Genomic DNA, 26,295 nt, shown 5'->3' with positions numbered 1-26,295 from the left:
CCCCGGGGACACCCTCCTGCCCCGGCATCCCACCCCTGGGACACCCTCCTGCCCCGGCATCCCGCCCCGGGGACACCCTCCTGCCCCGGCATCCCGCCCCAGGGACACCCTCCTGCCCCGGCATCCCACCCTGCGGACACCTTCCTGCCCCGGGGATGTCCTCCTGCCCCAGCATCCCACCCCGGGGACACCCTCCTGCCCCAGCATCCCACGCTGGGGATGTCCTCCTGCCTGGGTATCCTACCCCGGGGACACCCTCCTTGTCCCCAAGTCCTGCCCCAGGGTAGAGGCCGGACGGGGCTGCTTCCATTCCACGTGGAGCAGAGGACAGGACCTCACCTCTGTCCCCAGTGTCCCCAGTGTCCCCAGCCCAGCAGTGCTTCCCCTTCCACCACAGGATTTGGCCACCCCATGCCCAGCTCAGGGTGGGGGGCACAGGCTTGTCCCTGACCCCGGGCAGCACCACCAGGGGAAGCGGGGCCAGACGGTGCTTTCTGCCGTGACTGGCACCTCGTCACCGCATCACAAGTCAGAAAACCTTGTTCACTGCCGGGAAGGTCCCGGTGGCCACGCTGGGGACACCGCCACCATCACCATCACCCAAGGAGGGGCTGTCCCAGGGAGCCGGGCTGGGAGGGAGCAGCGGACAGAGTTCAGGGGACGGGAGAAGCACCGAGGCACAGCCACAGGCTGGCAGTGCACCCACGTCACCCCACGGCCCCCACCCCGGCCACCCAGCAAGGGGGGCTGAGTCACCCCAGGGCTCCGCCGCGGACTCATCGCCCGAGCACGGGGCCCTGACTTGGCCGCGCATGACCAGGCGGCGAGGCCACCCACCCAGGGACCGAACCGTGGGGAGCAGGGGGTTTGAGGGGGCCACGCTCCTTGGGGACAGGGCCAGAGAGAGATCGGGGGCAGGGGGGGACGCGAGGCTCCATGAGGGATGCTCGGCTGTATCCCCTCTCCGGGAGAACACGACCCACAAAGCCAGAGATCACCAGGGCCTGCTAACAAGCACCAGCCCAAGCTGCAAGTGATGATGATGAGGAGGAGGAGGAGGAGGAGGAGCAAGGGAGCGAGCTCGGGATAAGGGCAGGACGCGCAAGGGTCCCGTCTCTGCGGCCCCAGCAATGCCGCGAGGCTGAGGAGTCGGGGCAACACCACGGGGAGAGGCAGAAATGAGACAGAGCTCTGAAAAAGGGAAAATATCTTGTTGTAAAATCTCTGCTACATATAATCATCTGCAACTCCTGTGACAAGAGGGAGCCCAGGCCCCCCCAACACCCCCCCCAAGCCCCCCGAGGAGGAGGTTGGGCTCCTGCTCGCCCCAAGCAATTGTACAATGAAATACACCACCCCCACCCCCCCCATTGAAAAATAGTACAATTATCAAAAAAAGGGATAACGATGGGTGCCCCCACCGCTGGCACCACACACCGGCCCCTCCAACAGCCCCCGGGAGGGGCCTGGGGACCCCGCCAGCCCCTCACCAGTCCTTGTCCTCTGTCGGCTGCTCCAGCTGGTTTTTCCCCCCAGCAGAGCCCACGAGTTGGGGGGCTGCAGCAGTGCCACCCGCGAGGGCTCAGGGAGAGACGGGCTCTCAGCTGGGGGGGGGGATGGGGACGGGACACGACACAGACCTGGCAGCTGTTCCATCCGTGTGGCCCCCAGGACCCACTGCGGTGCAAGGGGGGGGGGGTGTCAAAGCACCACGGGCAAGTCCGGCTCCCGCTGCTGGCGGACGGGGCTCCAGAAAGCGTCAGAGCTGCAGCTCCACGAAGGTCGGGCTCCATTTCTGTAGAAATGGGAATTTTCCTCCTCCTCCTCCGGCAGAGCGCTGCTCCATCCTTCATCCCGGCAGGGCTCCAACACCGGCGGGGTGCTGGGCCTTCCCGTGCCCCCTCTGCCCAGGGGGGGTCCAGATCTCCTCTGAACCAGAGAAACCTTCACAGGACGGGGACGGCGCGGGACAGGGCAGCGCGAGGCGCCCACCGCGGTTATTGCTGGTCGCGGTTTCCCTGGGTGAAAGGACGGGGCTGGATCACGGGACGTTTCCAGACTCCCTACCAGGAGGTTCCCACCTTTCCGCAGATAAAGGTGGAAGTGGTGTTTGGAGCGAGGAAAAAAAAAAAAAAACCCCCCACAAAAACACCCAACAAACTCCTTCAAATCTTGATTTTCCAACACAAGCAGGAGAGGAAAAAAAAAATAAATGAAAAGCTTTCTGCTCTGCTACCCAGGGGAACCTCTCCGGATCTCCGCAAGTAGGACGCTTGCCAGGAACCCAAGTGTTTCAAAGCCTTTCTGCTGGGGACGTCGCCGAAATGTGCTCTTCGGAGGGTCTCCCACATCAGCCCACCGGCGACTCCAAACCCCGCGTCCCTTCCCTGCCCCACGCCAGCGGAGAGGGCACTCACGGCCAGCCTGGGGGGCTGGAGCAGCCCCACCAACACACAGGGAGGAGGGAGAAATGCACAGATTTCATCCGAAACAAAAGCAGGCTTCCAGGAAAGCTTCATAATCTTCTTCCCCTGCTGCACTTGTGCCAGGTTGCCTTCCAAGTCTGACTCCGCAATGAACAAATTTTCCTGTTGAAACTGAAGCAAGGCTTGCCGTCGCAGGGGGAGTCAAACCGTTCTTCCAGCCCCTGCAGCCCCTGAGGAGAGTAAGACTTGCCAGAAGGTTTTTTTCCACTGAAGAAGCCAGAAGATTCAAAGTCAAGGTTTAAAATTTAAAAATGACACATTGAAAAAAAAAACCCCCAAAAACCCAAACCCAACCACCAAACACCATTCTGCTCCCGGTATTTCCCTGCTCTCCTCAGTTTTGTGATTTGGCAACAGGGTCATCATATGGCATCGTTTTTTCTTTAAGGAGACGGCGAGTCTAAGAGCAAATACTGCCGTTCGCAGCTCCTAGTGAAGAACGCAACTCCAGCACGTCCAGAACCCGACATCCAGCTCCTCGACGAAGGCGAGGAACTCAACCTAGACGTGGGGAAATCGCACGGAAAGCGCAGAGCGGTTTTTCTTCCCCCCGCCCCAAAACCCGCTGAACCATCGGTTCACGGCAGCACAGAAACCATCAGCTGCGAAACTGATGCGTGGAGAACAAAGCTACATTGATAATATTTTTTATGGCTCGTTAACAATCCCGTCATTCACACGAACGACTGGGCCCCCCCCCCCGGGAGTTTATAGGTCGCACTGACAACCGAGGCCCATCATTGCACAGTTCACAGAAGAGACGGCGTCCAGACACGCACCAGCGTGGGAATCCCTAGAGCACCCCGGGCTGGAGGCGCAGGAGCAGCCCCCCAAAAGGCGGCCAAGCTCCCTCCAAGCTTGTGACCAGGATTCCTCCGCAAGCATCCTCCCGAATTGTCTTATACAGGGTTAACGCTTGGAAGAGTTTCTTCCAATATTTAAAAAGTTACAATACTTTGTGTTTTATAGAAAAAAAAAAAAAGTCACGGTAAAGAAGATTGAAATAATAATAAAAAAACCCAACAGTAAAAGCCACCTTACAACTTTGGAGGGGCTGTCCATCCCTCCGACCCACCCAGCGTGCGGAACGAGAACCGCTCGGGACATGTGGGGCCTTCGGTCAGTGCGTGCGGCTGCACTCGCAGCACTCAAGTCCTGCTGCCTCCAACAGTCCCCCGCTGGCAGCGCCGCGCCGAGGTGCCCAAAACCAGCGCCCCTTCCTCCTGCACGGCCGCCCATCCTCCAGGCTGTGGGGCAGAGCTTCGCCTCCAGAAGGTAGGAAGTGTTTAGAAAGTTCAGCAGTCTTTGAAAAAAAGACTTAGGTGTTTTCCTTTACACATGGATATTATATATAGTTATAATTTGCTTCCCCTAGGGCTTATTTTATTCTGAAAAAGAAGGGAATATATTCAGCTCTGGGAACTCTTCGTTGTTGTAGTTGGGTCCTTGGTCTCCCAGCATCGTCAGCATGTCCTGTGAGGATACAAGGAGAGAGTTACTCCCTGCTCTAGAGTACCACGTCAGTGATTTAGTCACGCAGGAGTTTGCCAGAGCAGGTGCTGTGACCTGGGACGGTCCCTTTCCCCCCCCGGGACGGTCCCTTCCCCACCCCACCCCCCCCGAGACGCACAGGGTTTGCACCCAAGGCTGCAGGAGAGCAGCAAACTTAAGTCACGAGCGGTGACTTAGGAGGGGATCCTCCTGGTGAGGAGGATCCTCTGCCCTGGTGAAGCCACCTCTGCAGTGCTGTGCCCAGTGCTGGGCTCCCAGTTCAAGGGAGACTGGGAGCTACTGGAGAGGGGCCAGCAGAAGCTACGAAGATGATGAGGGGACTGGAGCATCTCCCTTAGGAGGAAAGGCTGAGGGAGCTGGGGCTGGTCAGCCTGGAGAAGGCTGAGAGGGATCCTGTCAATGCCTACAAACACCTTAGGGGTGAGCACCGAGAGAACGGGGCCAGGCTCTTCCCAGCGGTGCCCAGCGCGAGGACCAGAGCAACGGGCACAAACTGCAACACAAGTTCCTTCTGAATGGGAGGAAAAACTACTCTGAGGGTGGCAGAGCGCTGGAAGAGGCTGCCCAGAGATGTTGTGGAGTCTCCTTCTCGGGGAAACAGCCCAAACCTGCCTGGACACAACTGAGCAACCTGCCGAGGGAGAACCTGCTCCAGCAGGGGGCTGGTTGGTCTGATGGTCTCCAGAGGTCCCTTCCAGCCCCGACCTGTCTGCGGTCCTGTGACTGCACCGACTCCTTTGAAAGCAGGGGTAGCAAGTCACAAGTGGAGTTCTGAACTCCCTTATCTTCATTTTATTGGACTGGGGGCAGGGTAAGGACGTGTGTTTGGCTTCTTTTGTTATTAATTAGAGCCAAAGGGTTAATACAACTGCAGAGCAGGTAGTTTCACACTGATCCTGCAGTGGCCCAAGACACAAATCCCATCCCGCTGACGCCCTCCTCCTGCCCTCCCCTCTCCAGTTCCAGCTCCATCAGGTTATCCACAAGTCTGAGACCTCACCAGAGATCATGAACTAGAGGGACAAGCCCTCAGCACTTCAGGCAGCTGCCCACACTCAGGCAGCAAAAGCCCGTTCGTTCCCACAAATCAGCCCACACCAGTCCTCGCTCGGGAGGTTACAAAAGCACCGTCTTACTGAGAAGACCTCAGGCTGGCTTGGCTGCGGCTGCTGCACGTGTTGCTCCCCAGACGCTGGGCCATGGTGCTGTCCTTGCCACTGCGGCCACATCCCCACGCCTTCGGCTGCCCGCGGCTCGAATGTGCTGGGCGTCTGCGCCGCTTCCGTGGCTGTTGGACAGAGAACAAGTCAGCAGCCGATTCCTGGTGTGGGGCTCCAGTTTCTGTGATCCCTGAACGGCGCTGGGAAGCACACAACTCGTTCTGTGGTGCCTACTGGTAAGATCTCCCCTCCAGGAAAAGTCACTGACCACACACAGTAAGGCATGTGTCGGCACCCATCCAGGGGTGGCACAAGAAAAACGCAGGGGAGGCCCAGGGGGGGTTGTTTCCTCCCAGTGAGCCTTAGAACGGTTCAAAATTCACCTGCTCTGGAGCCTCATGCCGGGGCGATGGTTAAATTGAAATAAAAACCAGTAAAAGCCACCTTACAGCTTTGGAGGGGCTGTCCGTAAATTCACCTGCTCTGGAGCCTCATGCCGGGGCGATGGTTAAAGGCGATAAAGGCAGCGTGAACAGGGATTGAGCTGTTTGGGCATTGTCCCAGCACACGGGGAGCACATCACACACGGCTGGAGCTCCCAGATTTCCTCTGAGGGGATTTAGTTGCCCCCCCCCCCCGCCAGGTCCCAGCACCCCAAGTCATACTCACTGAAGCCGGTGCCACGGCTGGCAAGGTTCGGGTAAGCAGCGCCGGTAGGAGAAGCCGTAGAGCCAGGTGCTGTCATGGGACTGAAGGAAGACGGGGTGCCTTGGAAAGTCCCCATGCTGAAGGAAGGGGGCCGAGTCTTCACAGTCTGGGACCCCACTTGCTGTAAGAGAGCAAGAAACGGGAGAAGAGGAGAGATGCGTTTATTCTGAGTGTCAGCCAGGGTGAGAAGGTGCTGGACTGGCCCTGAAGGAGGAGGCGCGCGGGCGCGCAGCACTGCTCCGTCACCCAGCGTCAGAGCCGGTGGATTTGTGGCGGCGAGAAGGGTCTGCAACGCAGCGGGGGCTCGGGGCCTGCACCGAGGGTTCAGGCTTTGCTACCTGGGGCGTGAACACCGGCCGTGTCCCTGGAGCCCAGTTGGTTCCGCTGACCTGAGCTGGGCTGGAGTGGCGTGAAATCTGTGCTAAGATCCGGCCCGCTGACGAGGGCTGCTGCTGAATAATGTTGACAGGAGGTACCATGCTGCTGCTCCTGCAAGACAGGAGAGGTGCCCTTAGGACACTGGCCATCACGTACAGGACAAAGAGCCACAAACACCATCCGTGTGAGTTACTGGTGCGGGGAAGCAAGCGCAGAAACGTGGGTAACTTCGCCAGTGCCCATCGTGCTGCCCTGCTGTGGGTACAACTGGCAGGAGGTGCTGGGTTTCTGGGCAAGGCGAGGAGCGCTCGGTGGGAGTTCTCACCCAGCTCAGCTGCTGGGCTTCGGTCCGAGAGGCACAGCTATCCCGCAGACAAGCCGTGGCAAGGAATGGCGCAGACGGCTACGCGGGAATCGAGGCAGTGGCTGAGACGGTGACTGTGAGGGTGAGGACTGGCACGGCAGAGGAAGGGCCACGCTGACTGCACACAGCCCCAAAGCTCCTGCACCTCTGAGCAGGAGCAAAGCGACACTGGGAGGAGAGCAGGAGCCCTTCTCAACCGCATCCCTCAAAGAAACCAGCGCCTGGATGGGCTCCCCTCCGCATATTTTCTGTGCGGAATGTGTAGCAGCACGTTTACGGACAATCGCTGCCAGGCAGGGAGAGGCTGGGAACACTCAGCTGTTGCAGGACACACAAACAGAACAGGAACGACCGCCGGACAAGGTAAAACTAACGTGAGGCCATTCCGAGATGAGCAGGGGAAGCCTCACCTGAAGTTCTCAGCAGGTCGTGGTGGGGTGAAGGTGTTTCCCTGCGTGAAGAGGGGCTGGTTGGCAGGCACTGTGCTGGCAGGAAGGGCTTTGTTCTGGTCTGTGGAGAGAGGGCGATTCGCGACAGGGCTGAGAAAGCCTCGGCAGCAGGAACGGGGAGAGAGAACCAGTTGCGAGACACATGCCCGCATGAAGGAAGGCTGTTCTGAGCCAAAGTAAACGTGACTGTTCTTTATCCAGCCATGGACTCCAGATGGTTTTGTAAAAGCCTGTTTAATTTGATTTCCTCTCCATTTTCTAATAAACTTGCATTAAAGTCCTCTGGGGTTAGAGCATCCACTACAGTGCTCAGACTAGGAGCACAGAGCACTGCTCTCTAGGGACAAGCAGGAAGGATGGGACTAAGGCAGGCAGTAAGAGCAGGGCAAGAGATGCTTTTTCACCCAACTCCCTCCCCACACCTCTCCAACAAAACGTCGGCTGCAGGACAATTCTCTGTCACAACAGCCCGTCAGCGCAGCCAGGAATCACCCACCCGGCATCCAAATCGGCTGTTCTGCAAGGCCTGGGCTGCCACGACACAGTCACGCCAAGCCTCTGCGCCCAGAACTGGGCTGAACGACTTCGGAAAGAGCAAAGTGCACTCCCGACCGAAACCAAAATTGGATGAAGACGCGACGTGCCCCTGGCCGTGCCCGACAGCCCAGCGCTCCCCACCTGCGTTGATACTGCTGTAGATTTCGCTGAACCTTGGGTCCCGCTCCTGATTAAAAAGGCTCTCTGCCTTCTCCAAGGGCTTGCTGTGCTCTGGGCCGGCAGCAGTCACAGGCTGAACGGGAACCTGGGGGCAGGTACAAACGTCAGCTGTTAGCACAGCACAAAGGAAGCCAGCAGTCTCGCACCAGCACGGAGAACAGCCAAAGGCTTTGCAGGAGAAGACTTTGCACGCAAGCGGCCGCGCTGCTCTCTGGGCTCCTGTGTATTTTAGGGGGACAGTGAGGCCATTTAGGGCTGGCAGCACCACCACGGGCAGGGCGGGGAGGATGCCACAGGGGCAGCTCAGAATCAAGCAAGCAGATCCAACAAAACCCACGGCAGAACTGCCTCCTCTCCGAACTCTCAGCAGCCTCAAGTCAGGCTCGGGTGGCCACCCTTAAAGCCCCAGCAAAAGGTAATTTAAATAATGCAGGACAACAAATGGAAGGAGTAACCAAACCCCCTGTTGATTTACCTGTGAGTGGTCATAACCAGACAGGCTCTCTCTTCCTGGGACCACTTCCAGCTCTGTCTGTTGTGGCGGCTGCTGCTGCCTAAAATAGAAAGTGTCTGTAATAGGAGAACACCGGCTGCTAAAAGCGATTGCCAAGGAAACAGATACTCTGTGGTTACACCAATGATTCATTAGCCCAGAGGAGTTCATTGCTGCAGAGAGGAAAGTTTGGGTAGGAAGGCTATGTGACAGGAGGGCAGAACCAGCAAGAGAGGCATGGTAAAAGGAGCTGAGCACCTCCTGACCTTGAGGGCAGCTGTGCCGTGCCCATCTCCAGGGGAAGGTTGACACTCTGCCCCAGCTGGGGCCTCTGCATTGAGTTTGACAGGGCAGGTCGAGACTCCTGGCTCGAGTTCCTTTAAAGCAAAGAAAGAAAGAAAAAAAAAAATTTTTTTTTTTTTAAAATACCCAATGAAAGCAAACAGTTGGCTACTGCGTGTAGGAAAGCACACTTGTCTTGGACAAGATCGGAAGCTTTGCTTTTTGCAAAAGCTGTTTGAGTGAAGGATCCTTCCACTCGTTCCCATGGTCTCTGAAATGGGGTGTGTGTCGTGTAACAGAACGCTAACGGCTGTGAGCCAAAGGGCTCTGCCCCATCCCACTCGGTCGCTGAGCAGGGGAGCAATTAATAACCTACACCAGGAGCATGGCCAGATCTGCATCATCCTTAAAGCACAAGCAAAGGTTGCAGGAACCTACAAACCCCCAAGGTTTTCCGTTCAGCTCTGTCAGACGCTCCAGAGCTGGAGCCTGCAGAGACCACCAGCAGCTTTAGGTTTTAAGCCCAAGACGTTGGTGGAATTCTTTATGCTCTTCTGTTAACTGTCACAAGTCAGTTAATGTTTAACTCCCACAGGAAAGGAATTAAAATCCAGCGTTTTCCCGACAATTCTTTTGCAAACTGCTGCTTCAGTAGGACCTGATCTCGAAGATGAAACAATACAGATATCCCAGCAAAGATGCACATAGATAAAATGCACCTCAAACACAATCAGACCCAGACTGCTGCTTCTCTGGTCTGAATTTATGCAGTGCTTTTAGAAGGCATAGCATGGATGTGAGAATGGATGCGTGTGGAATGAATGAGTTCAAAGAGATATCTCTAACGGCGGGACAGGAATTAAGGCCTGTATCAGATTTCAGCCCTGCACTCAGACCACAGCTCTTTAGAGCCAGAGGGATTTGTCACTGCTCAACCCTTAATACTTTCTCGTCAGAAAGCATCAGCTCACTAGCTGCAGGAAGGGAAGAAGTGCCACCCGCACTCTAGGACCCTGCCTCACTACAAAAAGGAAAAAAAAAAAAAAAAAATTCCCGGCTTTTCACTTGCCCACAAGCAGCCTAGCTTTCTGTTTGCCTGGCTGGAGAGACTCCATTTGCTGCACCCACCAAGCCTGCCGTTCTGAATCACGCGCAGGCACATTTTTTATTTTTTATTTCAGTTGCTGCTCTTCTGTAAGGGGCCTGGAGCTCACTCCACGGGAAGAGAGAGCAGCTCTGATCACTCCCAAAGGAGATGATGCACCAACCCACTAGAATAGTCAAGGGAGGGAAAAGAAGAGCGCAGCAGTGACAGCAGCCTCCCCACTGCAGCTCGTTTCTGAGTCCAAGGACAAACTACAGCAGTGAAGAAAAATAAGTGTTTGCTTCCTCCCGTCAGCTGCAGACAGTCCTGCTCACATGAAAAGCCACTCTCAGGGCCGGCCGCCCCCCCGGACGTCACGGCAGCTCGAGCTACATTCAAAGGCAGGCTTCGCTAATATTAGCTCCGGGGGCAAACACGCAGCCAGGAGGCTCGCTCCAGTAACCAGAGTTAAAAAAGGCACTGCTGGAGCTGAACTTTGGCAGCTTGCTAAGCCATACAACCGAGACAGCCAAAGGGATTCCATTTCTTGCACGTTACAGTCCTCTAGTGCCTGCTGCAGCCCAGGAAAAGAGCACTCACGGGACTTAGTAATTTCTCCAGGGCCTACGCAAACTGGTGGGGAGCTTGGTGAGGGGGAGAGGGCAAAGCTCCTGCAGTTCTGTGTTGCTGGTTATTCGGGGACAAGATCCCATCAGGTTCGTGTGCTATCACTGGTGGTTGGCAAGTCATTTCCATGTACATACTTGACGTTGGTGTTGGTACAGATGATGTACTCAATTTCATCCGAGTAGGGGTTCTGGAAGGTAAAGGAGCTGGTTCTCATCCAGAGCCATTCCCGGTTTTTGGATCGGAATCGGAACATGACTGACAGAACCTGGCCTTTTAACTTCACCACCTAAAAAAACGTAATGCCATCAGTAGTACCTGATAAAAGAAGGTGTTGAAGAGCAACCTGCTTCTGAGCACAAGCCGCCCCCCACTAAAATCTCGTGATGGCCCTTTGCCTCAAAGCCTACAAGACCGTATCTTGGTCTTCCCCAACTAAATGGTACTGGCACTATTCCCTTACGCTATCTTGACTCCCGAATGACACGGGAGGGGAATCTAACATCCCCTTTCTGGCTTTCCCTTCTCTTATCTCTTTGCACTGGTGAGATGTATGGAAAAGCCTCCGGTAAATGAAGCACATGCTGTTGCTTCTGATTCCAACTATTTGGACAAATGGATATGAGCAGCTACTTTTTGGAGTCATGAAAGCACAGGGGCAGTCTTACCTGCCCTGCCACAAGTCCAACGCCCTCAGAAATAAGAGTAACGACAACAGGGCAAGCAAACCACATCCATTTCGAGTTCTGCAGCACTGGGCTGGGCCCTAGAGATGAACCAGTGTTTCAGCCACAGAAGCATGGCATTCAAGTAGGCACTCTGTAGCCACGTCTCTGGCCCTAAAAGCAGACTGAACTAGCAGCCAGAGGATGAATTCAAGAGTTAGACATCAAATGCTTCTGTTTTGTTTTGCACATTTACAGTTTTGTGACTGTACCTGTAACTGTTTGCCATTGGGCAAAGGAGAAACATCTAAGGTTTATTTTTCTCTTGGTTTTCCAATTCATTTCATTGCTTTGCAAGCACGAAGACAGATTCCAATCTGAATACCACACTGCATGCAAAGTGGCAGCTAAAATGTTTTACCTGCTGAAAGCTGTCCCGCAAAAGCTGCTGGTCTTCCGGGTGGCAGAAATCCACAATGTCTTTCCCCAGAAGTTCCTAGTTTTAAAGGAATCGGGAAAGAGATCTAGTCCATTTGTCTGGCAGGCAGACTCCCTCTTTTGGGTACGCCTCATTAATTCCACTTTGGACAGGTCATTACCGCTCACCCCCACCAAATCACTGTTACACAAACCAAGTACAGGAACTGGCATGCTGTATTTTAAAGAGAAGCACAACAGCGGCTGACTAACGTTTGATCTCTAACTCACATGGAGGCAAAAATTATCTTAATTGACTTCAGACATAATCCAGAGCCATCCATCCTTCCGATGATCAAAGTACTTAGCAAAGCACATGAAAAAGCAATTGGTGGAAAAGAAACATGTCTGGTTTAGGCCCTGGGCATCGTTTTATCAGATCTGCTAGATAAGCAGAGCCGCGATATACAAGAGATGGAGGAAGGAAAAGTAAGAACTGCTGTTCAGACTTTCTTAGAAAGCTCCTACCATTTTCTCACCTGCGGCTGGTAGCCAACTGTAGCCACACACCGGTGATCGATGAAAGTGAAAATGCCTTCGGTGTTGTGTCGGGAGATGAACTCTGTTGGCTGACAAACATTGTTCATGTCTGTGCAGTTGGGTGAGCTGGTGACCTGCACGGTAAGACAGGAACAGCGTTACTGAATCGTACGAGAGCTGCTTTCTCCTGACCAGCCAGCCCTGCAGGTGGATTTGTGGCAAGTGGGGAACGTCTTCAGACAGAGCAGTTTAACTCTGTGGACTTTCAGGACGAGGCAATGTTGAACCATCCAAACATGCTACCCACCTGGAGCCTGCCGATAGCCACAAGGCAAAACTTGCTGCCCTGGCCAGCGTCTGGGTCATCATCAGGCAGCGAAACACCTGAGAGGGGAGGGCCAAAAAATTCCAGCAAGGTTAATACAGGAAAACTTGCTAATCCCAGAGGAAAAAGACATGCACTTCTGACTTCAATACATCTCCCCGCCCTGTTTTGATGTAATTCAACATCATTTCCAGTGAAGGAATTCAGTAAATTAAGTTGCCTCCCGCTCTCTGTTTTCATCAGAAGGATTCAAGAACTCTGCCACTTCCAGCACAAGCCAGTGCATCAGACAAGTCTAGTGTTATCTTCACCCTCTACATTATCTCTACTATCCAGAGACACAGATCTCTGATCCAGCATGGGCAAAAAACTGAGTTCAATCTTAAAATAAGAAAAAGCAATATACTTGCAAAGCATTTGCTGGCACATTCAGTTCATAGAATAGACAACTTTAGACCCTATGCTCTTAAAAAAACCCACCACAACTGAACACTTCAGCTAAGCCATTACCTGCAGGGGGCCAGGCTTTTATGTAACCCGTGCAGTGCACCACAACGTAGTGAGGTTCACCATCTTTTGCTGCACCTAAGCCATTCCTTGGGAGAGAGAAACAGTCTGATTGTGTTATGTATTAAACCGGGGTAAGGCGAGGCAAGGTTTCTACTTTTACTTCAAAAAAGCTTCCACGGAACGCCTTTGGGGTAAAAAAAAGAGCAAAGACTTAACATAAACGCAAGAAGTTCAAGAACAGAAGAGGTTGGAATCGATCTCAATTTCAAATTAAAAAGGGACAACATACTCCAGAGCCAACGACAACAGCGTAAAGAACATGCGGTGTTAAGCTGACTTCAAATCCAATCTCTGAGTCAAAGAAGATTAATCTTCTCCCGAGATTATCTTCCTCAACACAGCGGTACTTTGGTTCCTCTACCAGCAGATCTATCTGAACTCCTCAATGAGCCGCACTAGTCCTCGCTAGGCACACTCAGCAGTGTGCCCCCACCGCTCTGATGACGGAGCTGTAGCTCCTTTTCCTCCTAGCAACGCAGTGTGCTCGCCCGTAACTCGTGTTATTTACCTGCAGCGATTCCTCATAAAGCTGAGACGATTTACAGAGACTGGATCCACTGAGCTGTTGCCACACCTGTACCAGAACAAGAAACGCAAAGGGACAGGCTTTTATCTTTCTGGGTCAACATCAGTCCAATCTGACAATCCTGAGTAAGAGGAAGCAATCTATAAATGGGGATGAACCTTTGAATCTCCACCACACAAGTGAACAGAATGAAGATTCTACAGACTTCAAGGAAGGTGACAAACAGTTTCTTGAAACTGGATCTTCTACAACAGTCTTGAGAGCTATCTTGGCACAGGGCAAAGAAAAAGCTCAAGACCTTGACTGTTAGCACGGTGAGGAAAGCTCAGCCACCTTATGCCTACCTCAGAACGAGCAAAAAAAAGCCAAAATAGAAGCACGAAGGGGACAGTGAGAGAGTTCAGCTTCAGGCTCAAATCACACTTCCCCAGGGACTTTCTTTTATTACCTCATTCGGCAGATGAAAGATCTTCGTGAACCCATACACATCCTCATGGACTGCTGGCCTTCCTTCTTGACAGTCCCAGTCTTCAAATCGAGGATGCGACCTAAAGAAGAAAAAAAAAAAGAAGATGCCACTGCAACGTCAGTCCTTTTACCAACGCAGGCACCGGGCAACATATTAGGAAACTCGCAAGACACAAGCGTCACCGATGGTACCTTTAGATGCATTCTCAGGGGGGGCTGCAGGATCCTTGTTAGAAAGGCACCAGGGTTTGGTTCCTTCTACAAAGGGAAGGTTTTAATCCAAGTCCTCTGCAGGCTTTTGTGCTGCCCGCCCCCGCCAGTCCCTTCCCAGGCTGTTTTACCTGTCAGCGCGTTCTCCGATGTGGAAAGCTGCTCCCTCAGCTTGCCCACGTCATCCGGGTGCACCTGGTCGTAGAGGGTGCTGCCAAACCACTCGGACTGGGGCTGGTTCAGGACAGGAGTCACAGAATCGGAGACGTAGACCACCCTCCCGGTCTCACAAGACACTATGAACAGAAAGCCGTCGGCCGCCTCTAGGATCAGGTGTTTGAGCTCCTGCATTCACAGACAGACAGACACGCTCTTCACTCCGGGGCCAAGCAGCTGACACCCTCGAAACCCACCCTGGGTGCCTATCCCCCCCCACCCACAGGTTAATCATCCCTCCCCTCCTCCTCTGCTTGCAGTATTTCCCACACGGCAGCGTCAAGCTAAGACCTGGTCAGTGAGAAAGGAGGGTTTGTAGGTGCCGTCAGTGGAGGTATTGCCTGTGCCACGCAGCGACTTCATGTGAGAGACAGCCATGCGCAAGATGGTGAGCTTGTCTGGTTTGCGGGCCAGGGCGCTGCAGGTGGGCACCATGTCCGAGAGCTCTGTGATGTAGGCGGTCATCTTGTTCCTTCGCCTACGTTCAATCTCGCTGTGATTTTCCCTGCAAAAAGCCAGGGAGGAGAGGAGGAAGACCAAGTTACCAACAAGCCAGAAGCCCCAGCCATTTCCCCCATGTCAACGCTTCCACAAGGCCAGAGTGCAAAACACAGAGATGCATCAGGGTCATCAGGAGTTAGAAGGACTACAAGTGCCTCACATGCTGGGCGTGCACGAAGGAACGCAGGAACAAGTGCGAGGAGGACAGTCTACAGTTGGACCTTCTTTGCTGCGGACAAGAGCCTTGCTTTGGATCACATCGGTTCCCTGGCACCTGGTGAAGGCAGCGAGCTAGGCTGAGCTATTTTAGCAGAGAAAGAAGCTTCCCCATCAGTTCCACAACACTGCAGCAAGCCAAAGGATTTCTTCCTTTACCGTGGCCTCTGCTCCCGAAGCGAAGCTCGCCTCCCTACTGAGGAGATCTGCTTTTACACAGCACTGGTGCAGGGAGACTGTGAAGCCTCATCCCACCCACTGTCTGTCCGACAATGAATCAAATCCGACGCCCGTGCACCTCCGATAACCGTTCGAGGAGGCCAGGGCTGCCGCTGAGACTCGGGCACCTCGGTAACGACAGAGTCTTGCTTCGCAGTGCTTTTATGAAGCTACTTCCCTGCTACATCGAGAACTTTTTACAGTACCATGGCAGAGGGAAAGCTTCAGAGCAGACACACACCTCATTTCTGTACGGATCGAGGCCGCTGTGGGCTGGCCACCCACCAGCACACACCTGAGTGGTGCGCATGGACCTCTAACGGGGCACCACGACCAACGCTGCCCACTCACAGCCCTTAAAAGAGGTTTTTCACATGCCTTTTGCCAGCCCGCTCGCAGGGCACGGTCCCCATCAACCCCCAGAGATGAGAACACAACTTGTTTAGGCTTGGCTCTTTTCATCCAGCATATGCCGTTTAACTGGATTACCGCCGTGGGTTTTCCAAAACAGAACTGAAAAGCCAGGTTTCCTATACAGAAGGATGGATCGATCAGATGCAAGGAAGCACAAGGTGGGAAACGAAATGAAAGTCTTGGAAGGAACACAGACAGGCAAGTGAATTAAAGAGGATAAAGACAAAATGGAGCATTTATCACTACCAGGTGTGTGTGCAATCATTCAGTGACCTTGCTCCTTGCTGCAAGAAACCGATACTCAGAAAAAGAAGTGCTTCAATGATGACACTCACCTTGAACTCAAGTTTCTCCCAACTCACGTTCTCGAGTGTGAAAATGAAGCTACCTTCATGACAAAAGCTACTGGGAAACCACCAGGCGTTTTACTTGCCCCACTGCCAAATGTTCTTTACCGCAGGCTGTGCCACGACGGCAACAACTGCCTACAGGGACGGACGAAAGGGTCGCTGCCTCACCGGAGGAGAAGTGCACTGCTGTTTGCTGTACTCACAGGCCCCACTTCTAGGCTTTCCTTATCTCCTCAAATATTTAAGCTATGCAACACTGCCGTTTGGAAGGGCTGCGCTTGGGGGGTATTTTTTTTTTTAAAAACCAGCCAGCAGGCAATAAACTGACCAGAACTGTGGCATTCTCAGCACCCAAGACAGTCTTTTTTCAGTCCTGTGCGTTGCTCAAGAATCAAGTCCAGGGTGGAACACTCCGAAGTAGTTGCAGAGTAAGTTCGCAAGGTGGCAAGCCACAAAACAAGCCATTCTTCAGAAACTGCCACCGCTCAGCTCCGCAGCAGCAACGAGCTGTGGGTGGCAAGCAACAGGAACCTCGATTCAAGCAGTTTTTATTTTGCAGCTGAAAACAGGGAAGGGTACATTTAGGGCTGGGTGTGTTTCTCTGCTGGAGAAAAGCGGTCCTGACAACACACCACCCCAACCAGCTGCAGCTGTGCACACACATTTGTGGGGCACATTGCTGTACTAACGGTAAGGCATTCGACAGGCCTGCTTCGGTCATTTCAGCCACAGCCCCTCGTTAATTGCAAATAGGATCTTGGGGGAAAAAAAAATTAATCCTGTTTTCAGTAAGCCTAAGTCACTGTAAAGCACAGGACAACACTACCTTTCCTGGAAGGTTTTATGGTGTAGAAAAAACCTGAGCTAGTACTTTTTTTCATGTCTGTTTTGCACTCCTGCCACAAAACCTCACCAAGGTGGGAATGGGCCATTTGGCACCTTGAACCAGCACAAGAGAAATTGTATTTAGCACGGGTTAGCAAAGCTACAGTACTCGGTGAAAGCAATGGCCCAACCACGCTCTACCCTACAGTCTTTGGCAAGCAAATCCTTTTGTGTATTCCCCAAAGACTCTTACAAGGGGACTAAATGCCTCTCCCCTCCTAATTCCAATTACACAGCCATTTCCAGAAGTCTGTTCAGTTTCAAGTCCTCTACTGCAGCAGATGAGGGAAGGGGGGTGGGGTGGGGAAGAGAAGGGATGCCTAGAGAAACATTAAGGAAAGGAAATACTCTGCTTGTCCATGCTTGAAATCTCCATTCTCCTACCTGGCAAGTCTCTCCTTATCCGCTGAACTCTGTTCATCATCAGACCTAAAAATAAAATCAGCGATCTAAGCTAAAATGGAAAAAAGTTTAAAGAAATGAAAAATGGGAAGATGTACTAGGAAACCCAGCCTACAGACACGTCTGTTTTGCAGAGGAGCCATTCCATAAAACAAAGCAGTCATTAGTTTGTAACACCACACATTAAACAGCTGCCTACCATCTACATTGTTTTGAAGTTTTAAGGCGCTCACCAAGCCTATGAAAGAGGCAAGGGTAGCCGTTCTACGTGCAACTGAGGTGCAGGTCATTCTGCACGTGATTAGAAGGTTAATGGCAGAACGGGGAATTAGGGTTCCAGTCACATTAAACGACTCTTTCTTTAAAGAAAAAAAAAACAAAACACAAAACACAAACCAATAGCCTCTTCGATAGTATTAACAATTCAGAAAAGCAGATTTAAGAAATACCCCAAAATCCAAAGACAGTGTAAGATTCACAGCCAACAACACTTTTTTGTAATGCTGCTACATCAACACCGTTGAGGACAACACAGTCGAAATGGCTACACGACAAGTGGCACACAGAGATGTTACGCACATCATCTACAAAAAGACACACAGACACCCCCACCAACCTCCATGCACTTTCAGTTTTCAGGGAAAAGGAATCTGCAAACCTTGTTTTACAGAGGCTGACGGTACATATTCCTCTTGGGGTTTGGCTGCCTTGGAAAACAAATAATCCCCCAAAAGCTACCTCCAGGAAAGGAGAAGAGAAGGTACCACCTGTGTTCAGTAAGGCAGGCATGCAATCTCTCAAAGGCTGAGCATCTAAAACCTAACTGCATTTATGGAGCACGGGAGGTGTTTTTAGCACTAGTCTGCTGTGTTACCCTTCCACCTCAAACAGGTTTTAGAATAGTACTTAAAAAAATAATTCGAAAAAGTAGTCGCGTTCACCTCCATGCTTTGTTTTGCCTCACGTCATCTGAGGGAAGAATGTACTGGAAAGTGAGCGCTGCCAGAGCCGTGAGGAGCATGATAGGAGCACTCCCGGGAAACAGATGCGAGAGCTACGGGCAGCCTGAGCGGCGCAGAGCAGAGGGGGCTTTCGCCACACTTTCCTTACCGTCCTCACTGCCCGAGCCGGCAACTGCGAGCAATAACCTCGACGTTAAAGCAGACGGGTACTGCTGCTGCCTCCGCAGTTCTGAAGCCACACAGGATTCTTTTGTTTCTTTGTTTATTTCTCCCTCACCTACCACTTCTGTATTAACCAGGGTGACCAAAGGCCACGGTGCAACAGAGGGCACAGAGAACCAAGATCCCACCCCAGCTATGGCACCGCCTGGTTTGGTAGTAAAATTTTTAACTTCAAGGGCCACAAAGCTGTTCTGCACTGCAGCGCTTGCCTACAGCACGCGGGTTTTTTGGTATTTTGCCTTATCTTAGTACTTATTAGGGTCTGCTCTACCTTACATTCCCAGAGCTTAGGACTTGCACTAGGGAACAAAGTTATCCGAGGTGGGCTGGCAAACACATTTCTCGTTCGCTTGACTTCAGAACAAGCCAACCCACTTCAAAAAATCTAGAGAACCCCAGCCCAGAAGTCCCTGCTAGCCCTTTGGCAGGTAACAGCATGAGAGTGACCTGAAATTTTGGTTTTACTGGGGTTTTTTTTGTTTCTCTGCGTAGAGACTGACACAGGTTTGTAGCTCTGGCTCGAAACATTACAGAATAAGCATTTTGCAAAGCATTTCTAGACTGCTAGTTTCAGTGCACGAGCTCAGAGAAATCCCAGGGAAGGGCCCCTACACCCAGCATCACCCTGGCTCGCTCTGCAACGTGATCTGACCCTCTGACCCTCAGGCTCCTTGACACAACATGCTGGGTGGTCCTTTCCCCAGTGTCCTCAATCACTGGAATTTTAACCCCAATTTCAGGGATTTCTGAAGTCAGAGCCCTCCTTAAGACAAGCTGCTAAGCGTAGCGTCTTGGCCATTATTCTGTATTTGCTCGTTTAACTCTTAGCAAGACATGGCATGATGTGCCTTTGTGCCAAGGGGACACCCTGGAATTTACAGTACTCTGAATACACACAAAACCACCTCGCTGGCAAAAACATCACACAGCAACACAAAGTAAACCCATGAAATACTTAGATGGAGTTCCACAGGCTTCAGAAAGCCGTAAAAACGACCATGAGGTCAGGCCCAGCGCTAGATGATACAGAGCTACTTTCAGCCATCAATAAGTAAACAATCAGAGTCAAAATATTGCCTGTAATATTACTGTACACTCTGATCTCTAGGAACTCCCCCATTTAAGAAAAAGCTTCTGCCTAACTCTCCCACAAAACACACAAACCACAGCATTTGCCAGGGAACCCCGTTCAAGTAAAACTTGAACGTGAAACTTGTATCTGTGCAAGTTTCTTGAGCAGGAGAAAAGAATGGGAGTCCAAGGCAACAGCTGAAAGAAACGTTGAAAAAGAGGAATGTAATTTCATCACACTCATAACGAACTGGTCCAAAAAACTTCAAGGAAAATGTCTGGATCCTTTGGTGCACCCACTAGTTAGAAAGGTGCTGCAGGATCTCGCTTACATTAAAGTGGTTTGGCACCAAAAGCTTCAAAAACTGCATCACAGCAGATTCTTACCTGGCAAATCTCTCTTTATCATTTGGCATCGGGTCATCATCGCATCTAGGAGAAGGGGGAGAGGAAGCAGAGTTCTTAAAGTGTTTATACTTACTTCTTTCCCAAAGAGACTGACAAAAGAACAAGGTTTAATACATCACACAAAAAAAGGCCTGGTGTTAAAAAGGCAAACTCTGCCACATGTAGGCACTCAGAACCACACTCTACATTTATCTAGTTAAAAATAATTAAACTGCCGTCGTTTATCACCTTGACAAGGTTTTCCACATCACATTTATATCAAGGACAGTGGCATCATAACTCGGTAATTTAAGAAACAGGTTAAATTGCACTCTGAAGATACAGTTAGCCCAAATCAAGACCCTCATCCAAAGGATCTCAGCAGATCTTCCAACTCTTCTGTGTTCCATATGGATCGTAAGAGGAGACTCACTTGCAGCCTCGCCAACTCCTCAGGAGTAAGGATGTCTCTGCAACTAAAGCATCCTTACAACAGATGAGAATTCAGTAACATGTGTCTGAGGCACTAAGCTCTTTGGCGGAAGATTTTTCTCTACCATCAACAGGGGCACAGCCAGTGCTCCTAGAGCGGCGTGCCGGAGCAACCAGCAGGTTGCTGGAAGCGTTCACGGTAACTGTTTAATCTTTTGAGATGCTGGCATTGAACACAGCAACATCATCACGGGCTTCTGCAATGCTGCTTCAGCCCAGGGATCGTGAGGCTCACTTCTTCAGCTGGCCTTGTCTCGCTATGAGGCCTGCCAGGGAGGCCCGAGGTGGAGGCTGAACCCAAGGAGCAATGGGATCCCCTCCCAGCCATGGCTCCTTCTCCGGACTCAGCGGCCCCATGTGCACAGCAGCTTTACTTTGGCAGCAGCTGCCAAAATGGAGGAATACTGCTGACTAAGAGAAAGGGGAGATTGTAAGCAAGTGGAGCACTGCCTCCCTCAGACACCCCTGCTTCTCTCTGCGGTGCTGGAGAGGAAAAGAAGCATGCTCCTGCTCTGGGGGGAATGCACAGGCACACCTACACCACACAACAGAAACTTCGGGGTGCGACTGTCTCCCTCACCTGAGGAATTTACTGTTCCCTTCTCCATCATCATCAAAATCAAGCCTGAAAAACAGAAGCAAGAAGATAATGATGAACCAAGCGGTTTCTCCTTTACAAGCTGCTTTTCTGTCTGTCCCTACAGGGATGCAGGTGATTCTTGAAAGGAAGATATAAGTAATCCCAGGGCTAATGTGAAACTACCCACAAAGTTTAGGAGGGGGCCTCCTTCACATGTCTATCAGAATCGGAGCAAGGAAACAGTTCAAATGAGAGCAAGCCTGCTTGGAGCACCCATTGCATCACAGCCTCCTGTTCCAAAAGCTCTGGATCTCCGAGCAGCAATCCGAAACCCGGCTGGCTGCCACAACTGCTCCTCCCTGCTCAAGGGACCGATCAACAGCCTACAAATGGAGCACTCCCAACTTAAAGGCTTGGATCGGTTGCATTTAAAAATAAAAAGAGGAGGGCAAAATACTTCAAGAGTTAAAGTTCAGTCTGGTGACCTGCACAGTAAGCGCCCTTAGCTCGAGAGCAGACGATGTTGCCGTGTTTGCTCTAACAGGGTCGAAACCCCATTTCCAACAAGTGTGGGAGGACAGAGGAAAGGCTTTTCGCCACACTCCCCTTCGGGATGGAAAACTGGCATGTAGATGCAGCTCAGCAGCATGCGTGTTTGTAAATGAAGTGCGAGGAACAAGTAGCAGACAGCATGGGAGGAGCTGCAGGGGAGCGGGAGTGCCAGCAAATGGAGGTGGAGGAAAGAGTTTGAGTGACTGGGGGCTGGGGGCAGGGAGAGATTTTAATTAGCTTGAAAATTAAGAGGAAATTTCTTGTGCCAGGAATTTCAGAGCAGCCACTCAATATCCTTTCAATTTGCAAAGGCATTTTTAGCAAACAAAAAGCCTACCACAAGCACATTGCGGCTTCCCCCCCACCCCCTCCCAGAGAGGGCACCGTTGCAGAGGTTTCAGTAAGGCCCCAACATTTGCGTTCTCTGTTCTGCCTCTCTTGCAGTAACTGGCTTGTCTCGCTGCTTCAGTGACTCCTCTTTACCCTCAATCCTTGGTGAGTGACCCTCTTCTCCCATGAGGTGCAACTCAACTTTGTAACACCTTTTTTTTTTTTTTAATGTAATACAGAACCTGGCTTTAGTGCGTATGATTGGCATAAAGCGTACCACTACGAAGTAAAGGGACTGGAATCAGCGCACCTGAAGGAACCAGGAAGCTTCTTTGCTTAGAGGTAGACAATTTTCCTCGTCACAAGGGCAACCACTCTTTCAAGAGAAGAGCGCTTCCTCGAAAACACGCTTTGCACACACACCTCCCCCCAAAGAAGTACAAACTGCCCACAGCCCGAGCACACACTCACCCAGAGCGCCGCTTGTTGGCTCTCTGAACGATGGCCCCTCCAGCCTGCGCACCCGCTCCAGGGTTCCCAGAGCTGACAGCTGCACCCAGCGAGGAAACATCTGATGCCATTTCTAAACAGGAGAGTGGAAAAAAAAAAAAAAAAAGAAAAGAAAAGAAACCAGTATTACGTCAAATCCCCCTCTAGTTCAGAGGGTGGAGTATTCTCCACATATAGCTTCCATTAAAAGGAATTGCATTTCAGCATCTGATGTGGATAGATTTTGTGCAATGTCTGTTTCTAGTCCTTTCATCTCCTGCCTCTCCAGAGCCTGTGCTAAGGGTCCATTTCAAGCTTTGAGCACATGCTGTTTTCATAAGCTCAAAAGCTTAGATCGCTAAACTGAAAGATGTGGTCTTCTTTTTAGAGAGAGGAGGAGCCCGATGTGCTGGTGGGTAGGGGCTGAACCCAATTCTCATATGCTGGCTGCACGGGTACACAGAAGGGGAGAGGAGAGCTGGGCATTTGCCTAATAACATTAATGCTGCCTCTTGAAGAGCGTTTATTTCCCAGTCTAAGAGACAAAGAATTAACCAAGACACTTGTAAGGCACCTTGAAAACCATGATTTTTCAGTCATTTCTACTCTTCAGCAGTACTGACCTGAGGGCACCACAGGCTTGATTACCAGTCCCTACCTATGCTCCTCCACAACTGGCCACGCACCCAGAGCAAACCAACGTGATTTCAGGGAAGACCCAATGCTACCCCCCATTAAGCAGGACAGCAGTCTGGCTTGGAGCTAAAAACCTTGTGTTTTACATGTAGAAAAGCTGCACAAGGAGTAGGAAACTCAATCAGTGCTTTCTAAGAGACGAACCAGGCAGGTAAAGCTCTCGAGAAGTGTGGAACTGGCGAGCCTTCAGAAACGGCGCCACACAACATTGCAGCGCTGCTTCTGAGAGGTCTCACTAAGACACAACATTTGAGAAAATAAAACCTCTGCTTTGAGACATGAAAACCAGCCCTTTATGTGTATGGGAGAAAGAAGTGTCTAAGCGGAGAACTTGATGCGCTGCCCTCACAAGTCAGATGGCAGGCCCGAGCCTGTTATGCGTTATGGGGTTTTTTTTCCCCGCAATGAGAGCAGAGAGCCTGGGCTCTCCACGCAGGCACAGAGCCGCCCCCCAGCTGGGTGGGCAGGGTGGGCTCCCAAGCCCTGCGTTTGGGTGCCGAGAACGCCCCCCCCCCCCTCACCTCCCCACAGGCAGCTCCCAGCTCCTTCCAGCACCAGCAGGGATTTCTCGTTCCTTGCGAGCCGAGAGCCAGTGTTCGATAGCAGACACTGTGCCGTACTTCTCCCGTCCTCACGCCTGGCTCTTCCCTAATCCCACTTGCTTGGGAGCACGCAGAAGAGGTTCTGTAGCTCTTCAAAGCTTGCTCAGCCTGGATTTGCCTGAAGCTGCGTTCAACGTTCCTCTATGTTAACACAGTCCGATCTGCACCAGATGCGGCTTTTCAACATAGAAGGCGTTTTTTCGTGGTTTTGAAATAAGTCAGCTCCGTACCCATTTTAGCGGTCGTGGGGTGTGAAGTTTGCTGCTACCCGACTGCTAGACTGCAACCCAAGCAGCCACCCTGGCTCCAGCCTGAGAATCCCCCACCTCAGCCTCTGCAAACGGAGCTGCACAGAGCGGACAAACCGCTTCTGATTTATCGGAGCGGAGGGGACCGAAAAAACCCAACCCAACGCACACACAAGCCTACCGCCGGGGTTCCCAAACCCACAGCAAAAAGGTACACCGAGAGCTGCTCACGCGGGAAACACTGCCAGAACTGGTGGGACAAGGCAAAGAATCGAAGTTACGTTTAATAAATACGGCAATAACCCAGAGGTTAAGCTGAGAGGCCGTCAAATCTTGGCGGAGCCAAGCCGAGCCTCAAAAGTAATGGCAAGTTATGCCATAGCAAGCTTCTGTGCAACGCTGCCCATTTTTATTTCTCACCTCATCAAACATAAAACGCAGCCTTTTGCGTGCCTAGCATCAGAAAAGGAAAAAAAAAACCCACATTTTCAATATCATAGGTACATCTGGCTTTTAACAAGTATTTTTACAGTTCCTGAAATCAGATTTCAACCCGACAGCAGTTTAATCTCAGCAGTACGGCCAGCGTTGGACAGTCACAGCGAAAAGCGGAGCTGTGCAACAGCCCAACCACCTCTGCAGCAGTGCGGCTGGATCACAGCAGCTGGCTCGCAGCAACAGCTCTAGCTCTCACAAAACATGCTCCAAAATTTCTGGTATTTCTAAAAAAAAAAAACACACAAAAAAAAACCTTAAAATATAAATAATCTTTCACCACAGAAATACTGCTAGCCTCTATTACTGCCTGATTTGTTTTCCTCCGAGCAGCTGGCATTGCTGAAGAAGTTTCTTCCTTGCCAGTCCATAGTATTTCCCAAGGGTGGCTAAAATATGGAATAAGCATCCAGCTCAGCGCTCAGCAGTTGAAGGGGCCAACAATAACAGTCCCAAACAACAGCATGAGTGAGCACGCCCAATTTCAACACCAACTACAGCAACAAAACACAAGGAGTTCTCTGATGTTTCAAGAAAAAATAAAATATCCGAGAACAAAGAATCAAGTATAGAAACGCAAATTTTTAAAAGACAGAAGATTATTTGAGGTTAGTGGTTTTCACCATGTGAATACGTAAGGTCTCTGCTGGGAAACCGGTCCCTATGTGATAAAGTGAAGTCAGCTGATGTGATGCACTTAAAATAAAGGGAGGTCGGCCCTCCTCGCACTCCATCCTCCACGCTGTGACCATGGAGCGTTGCCATCTCCTCTCCGCTCGATTTCAGATTGCGTGGACCCTCTGTGCCCCTTCCTTTATTTCCAAGTGAAGTCCCAAGGCGCAGAAAGGGCCGATATCAAAGGTCTTTGTTTAGCGGAACACGGCCTCAAGTGTGAGTAAACCAGGTCAGAAGGTTTATTCCTTTTTCCCAGGAGCCTGTGGCTTTCCAACATACGTATTTAAACCCCACGCTCTGAAATCAAGTTTCTGGAGCACAGCAGATAATCATTTTATTAAGGAGAGAGGAATTTCCGCTTTTGGGCAGGGAAGGAAGTGACACTGTGCTGTTCCTCTGCAAACTAACTTTTAAATAGGGTTGAGGGGGAGGGAGGGCGTCTTTGTTTGTTTTCAAATGCCTCATCTGAGCCTTTGATATTTCCAAGGAGCCTGCTGCGTGGACTAGCATGTCACGATGAAACCACTTTACCTCGTGCTTCAGCTTCCTACTCGGAAACATTTCCCTCTCGTGGTACAATGCGCCCTTTCACAAGTGGAAGAACATAAAGTATCTTGAGATTTGGCAGTGTCAACTGGTTAATATTTTGCTCTGCACAGTGAGGGAGAGCATCAACATGGTTATGTACTCTTTCACACGACCCACCAGCCTCTCTACCACATCCCTACCCCAAAAACAGGGAGAGCGTGGGGCAGCCAGATGGGATGGGAAGAGGTCTGTCGAGCTTCTTCACCCTTCAGAATTTCTAGGACACTCACACGAATGCAAAGCTTCCTTTCAAAACTCCCATTTTACCCCAATCCAAACACAAGCCCCGGAGCAACGATACACCGAGGTTAGCGTGGAATTGCTGGCACCCAACCCATCAATGCAAGCTCCGAAAGCTTCGCACTCAGTAACAGCGGGGTGGTGAAGGCGTCTCCAGTGCACACGTGCTCCGTAAATCCATTGGCCCAGATGCCCGTCGTGAGAAAAGCAGAAATCCCTCCACTTTGGCACTTGAAAGCCACCGACTCCAAGCGTAAAAGGCAAGATGGGAGTAGCTGGAGGCAACCTGAGACAAAGATCCAGCTAACAGAGTCAACCAATTCTAAGAAAGCCCGGTACATTACAACCAAGAAACACCAGTTTCACAACTTAAACTACCATCACCGGGAAAGCTGCTGTTCAGAGCAGTGACTAGCACTTCCCAAATATCAGGATGCTTAGCTATCCAAAATGGTGAGAACAACATTTTTCATCTCGTCCCA

At 51.5% G+C, this 26,295-nt stretch overlaps 1 protein-coding gene across 12 annotated transcripts in view; it reads right to left on the bottom strand.

The window, feature by feature from the left end:
* Positions 1–3,117: 3,117 nt before the first annotated feature.
* ARNT (aryl hydrocarbon receptor nuclear translocator) overlaps positions 3,118–26,295 on the bottom strand; it is a 29,393-nt gene continuing 6,215 nt past the window's right edge. For 2 of the 12 annotated variants that reach the window (XM_014282734.3, XM_055696659.1), the window contains 22 exons: positions 22,252–22,363; positions 20,899–20,943; positions 19,827–19,871; positions 17,167–17,211; positions 14,489–14,702; positions 14,113–14,326; positions 13,964–14,029; positions 13,752–13,851; positions 13,286–13,351; positions 12,718–12,803; positions 12,190–12,266; positions 11,882–12,016; positions 11,347–11,421; positions 10,398–10,549; positions 8,534–8,644; positions 8,250–8,328; positions 7,736–7,859; positions 7,019–7,118; positions 6,205–6,355; positions 5,828–5,987; positions 5,135–5,286; positions 3,118–3,959 (listed from right to left, as the gene is read on the bottom strand). In XM_014282734.3, the coding sequence (XP_014138209.1) occupies positions 3,870–3,959; positions 5,135–5,286; positions 5,828–5,987; positions 6,205–6,355; positions 7,019–7,118; positions 7,736–7,859; positions 8,250–8,328; positions 8,534–8,644; positions 10,398–10,549; positions 11,347–11,421; positions 11,882–12,016; positions 12,190–12,266; positions 12,718–12,803; positions 13,286–13,351; positions 13,752–13,851; positions 13,964–14,029; positions 14,113–14,326; positions 14,489–14,702; positions 17,167–17,211; positions 19,827–19,871; positions 20,899–20,943; positions 22,252–22,361 (2,397 nt within the window). In that variant the 5' untranslated portion in view covers positions 22,362–22,363 and the 3' untranslated portion in view covers positions 3,118–3,869. The other 10 variants (XM_055696660.1, XM_055696662.1, XM_055696666.1 and 7 more) reach the window with 10 other exon arrangements.

Source organism: Falco cherrug, chromosome 19 (genome assembly GCF_023634085.1).
Source record: "Falco cherrug isolate bFalChe1 chromosome 19, bFalChe1.pri, whole genome shotgun sequence".
NCBI classification, from domain to species: Eukaryota; Metazoa; Chordata; class Aves; order Falconiformes; family Falconidae; genus Falco; species Falco cherrug.
The sequence above is the reverse complement of the archived record's forward strand: the minus strand, read 5'-3'. Positions and strand labels throughout refer to the sequence as shown.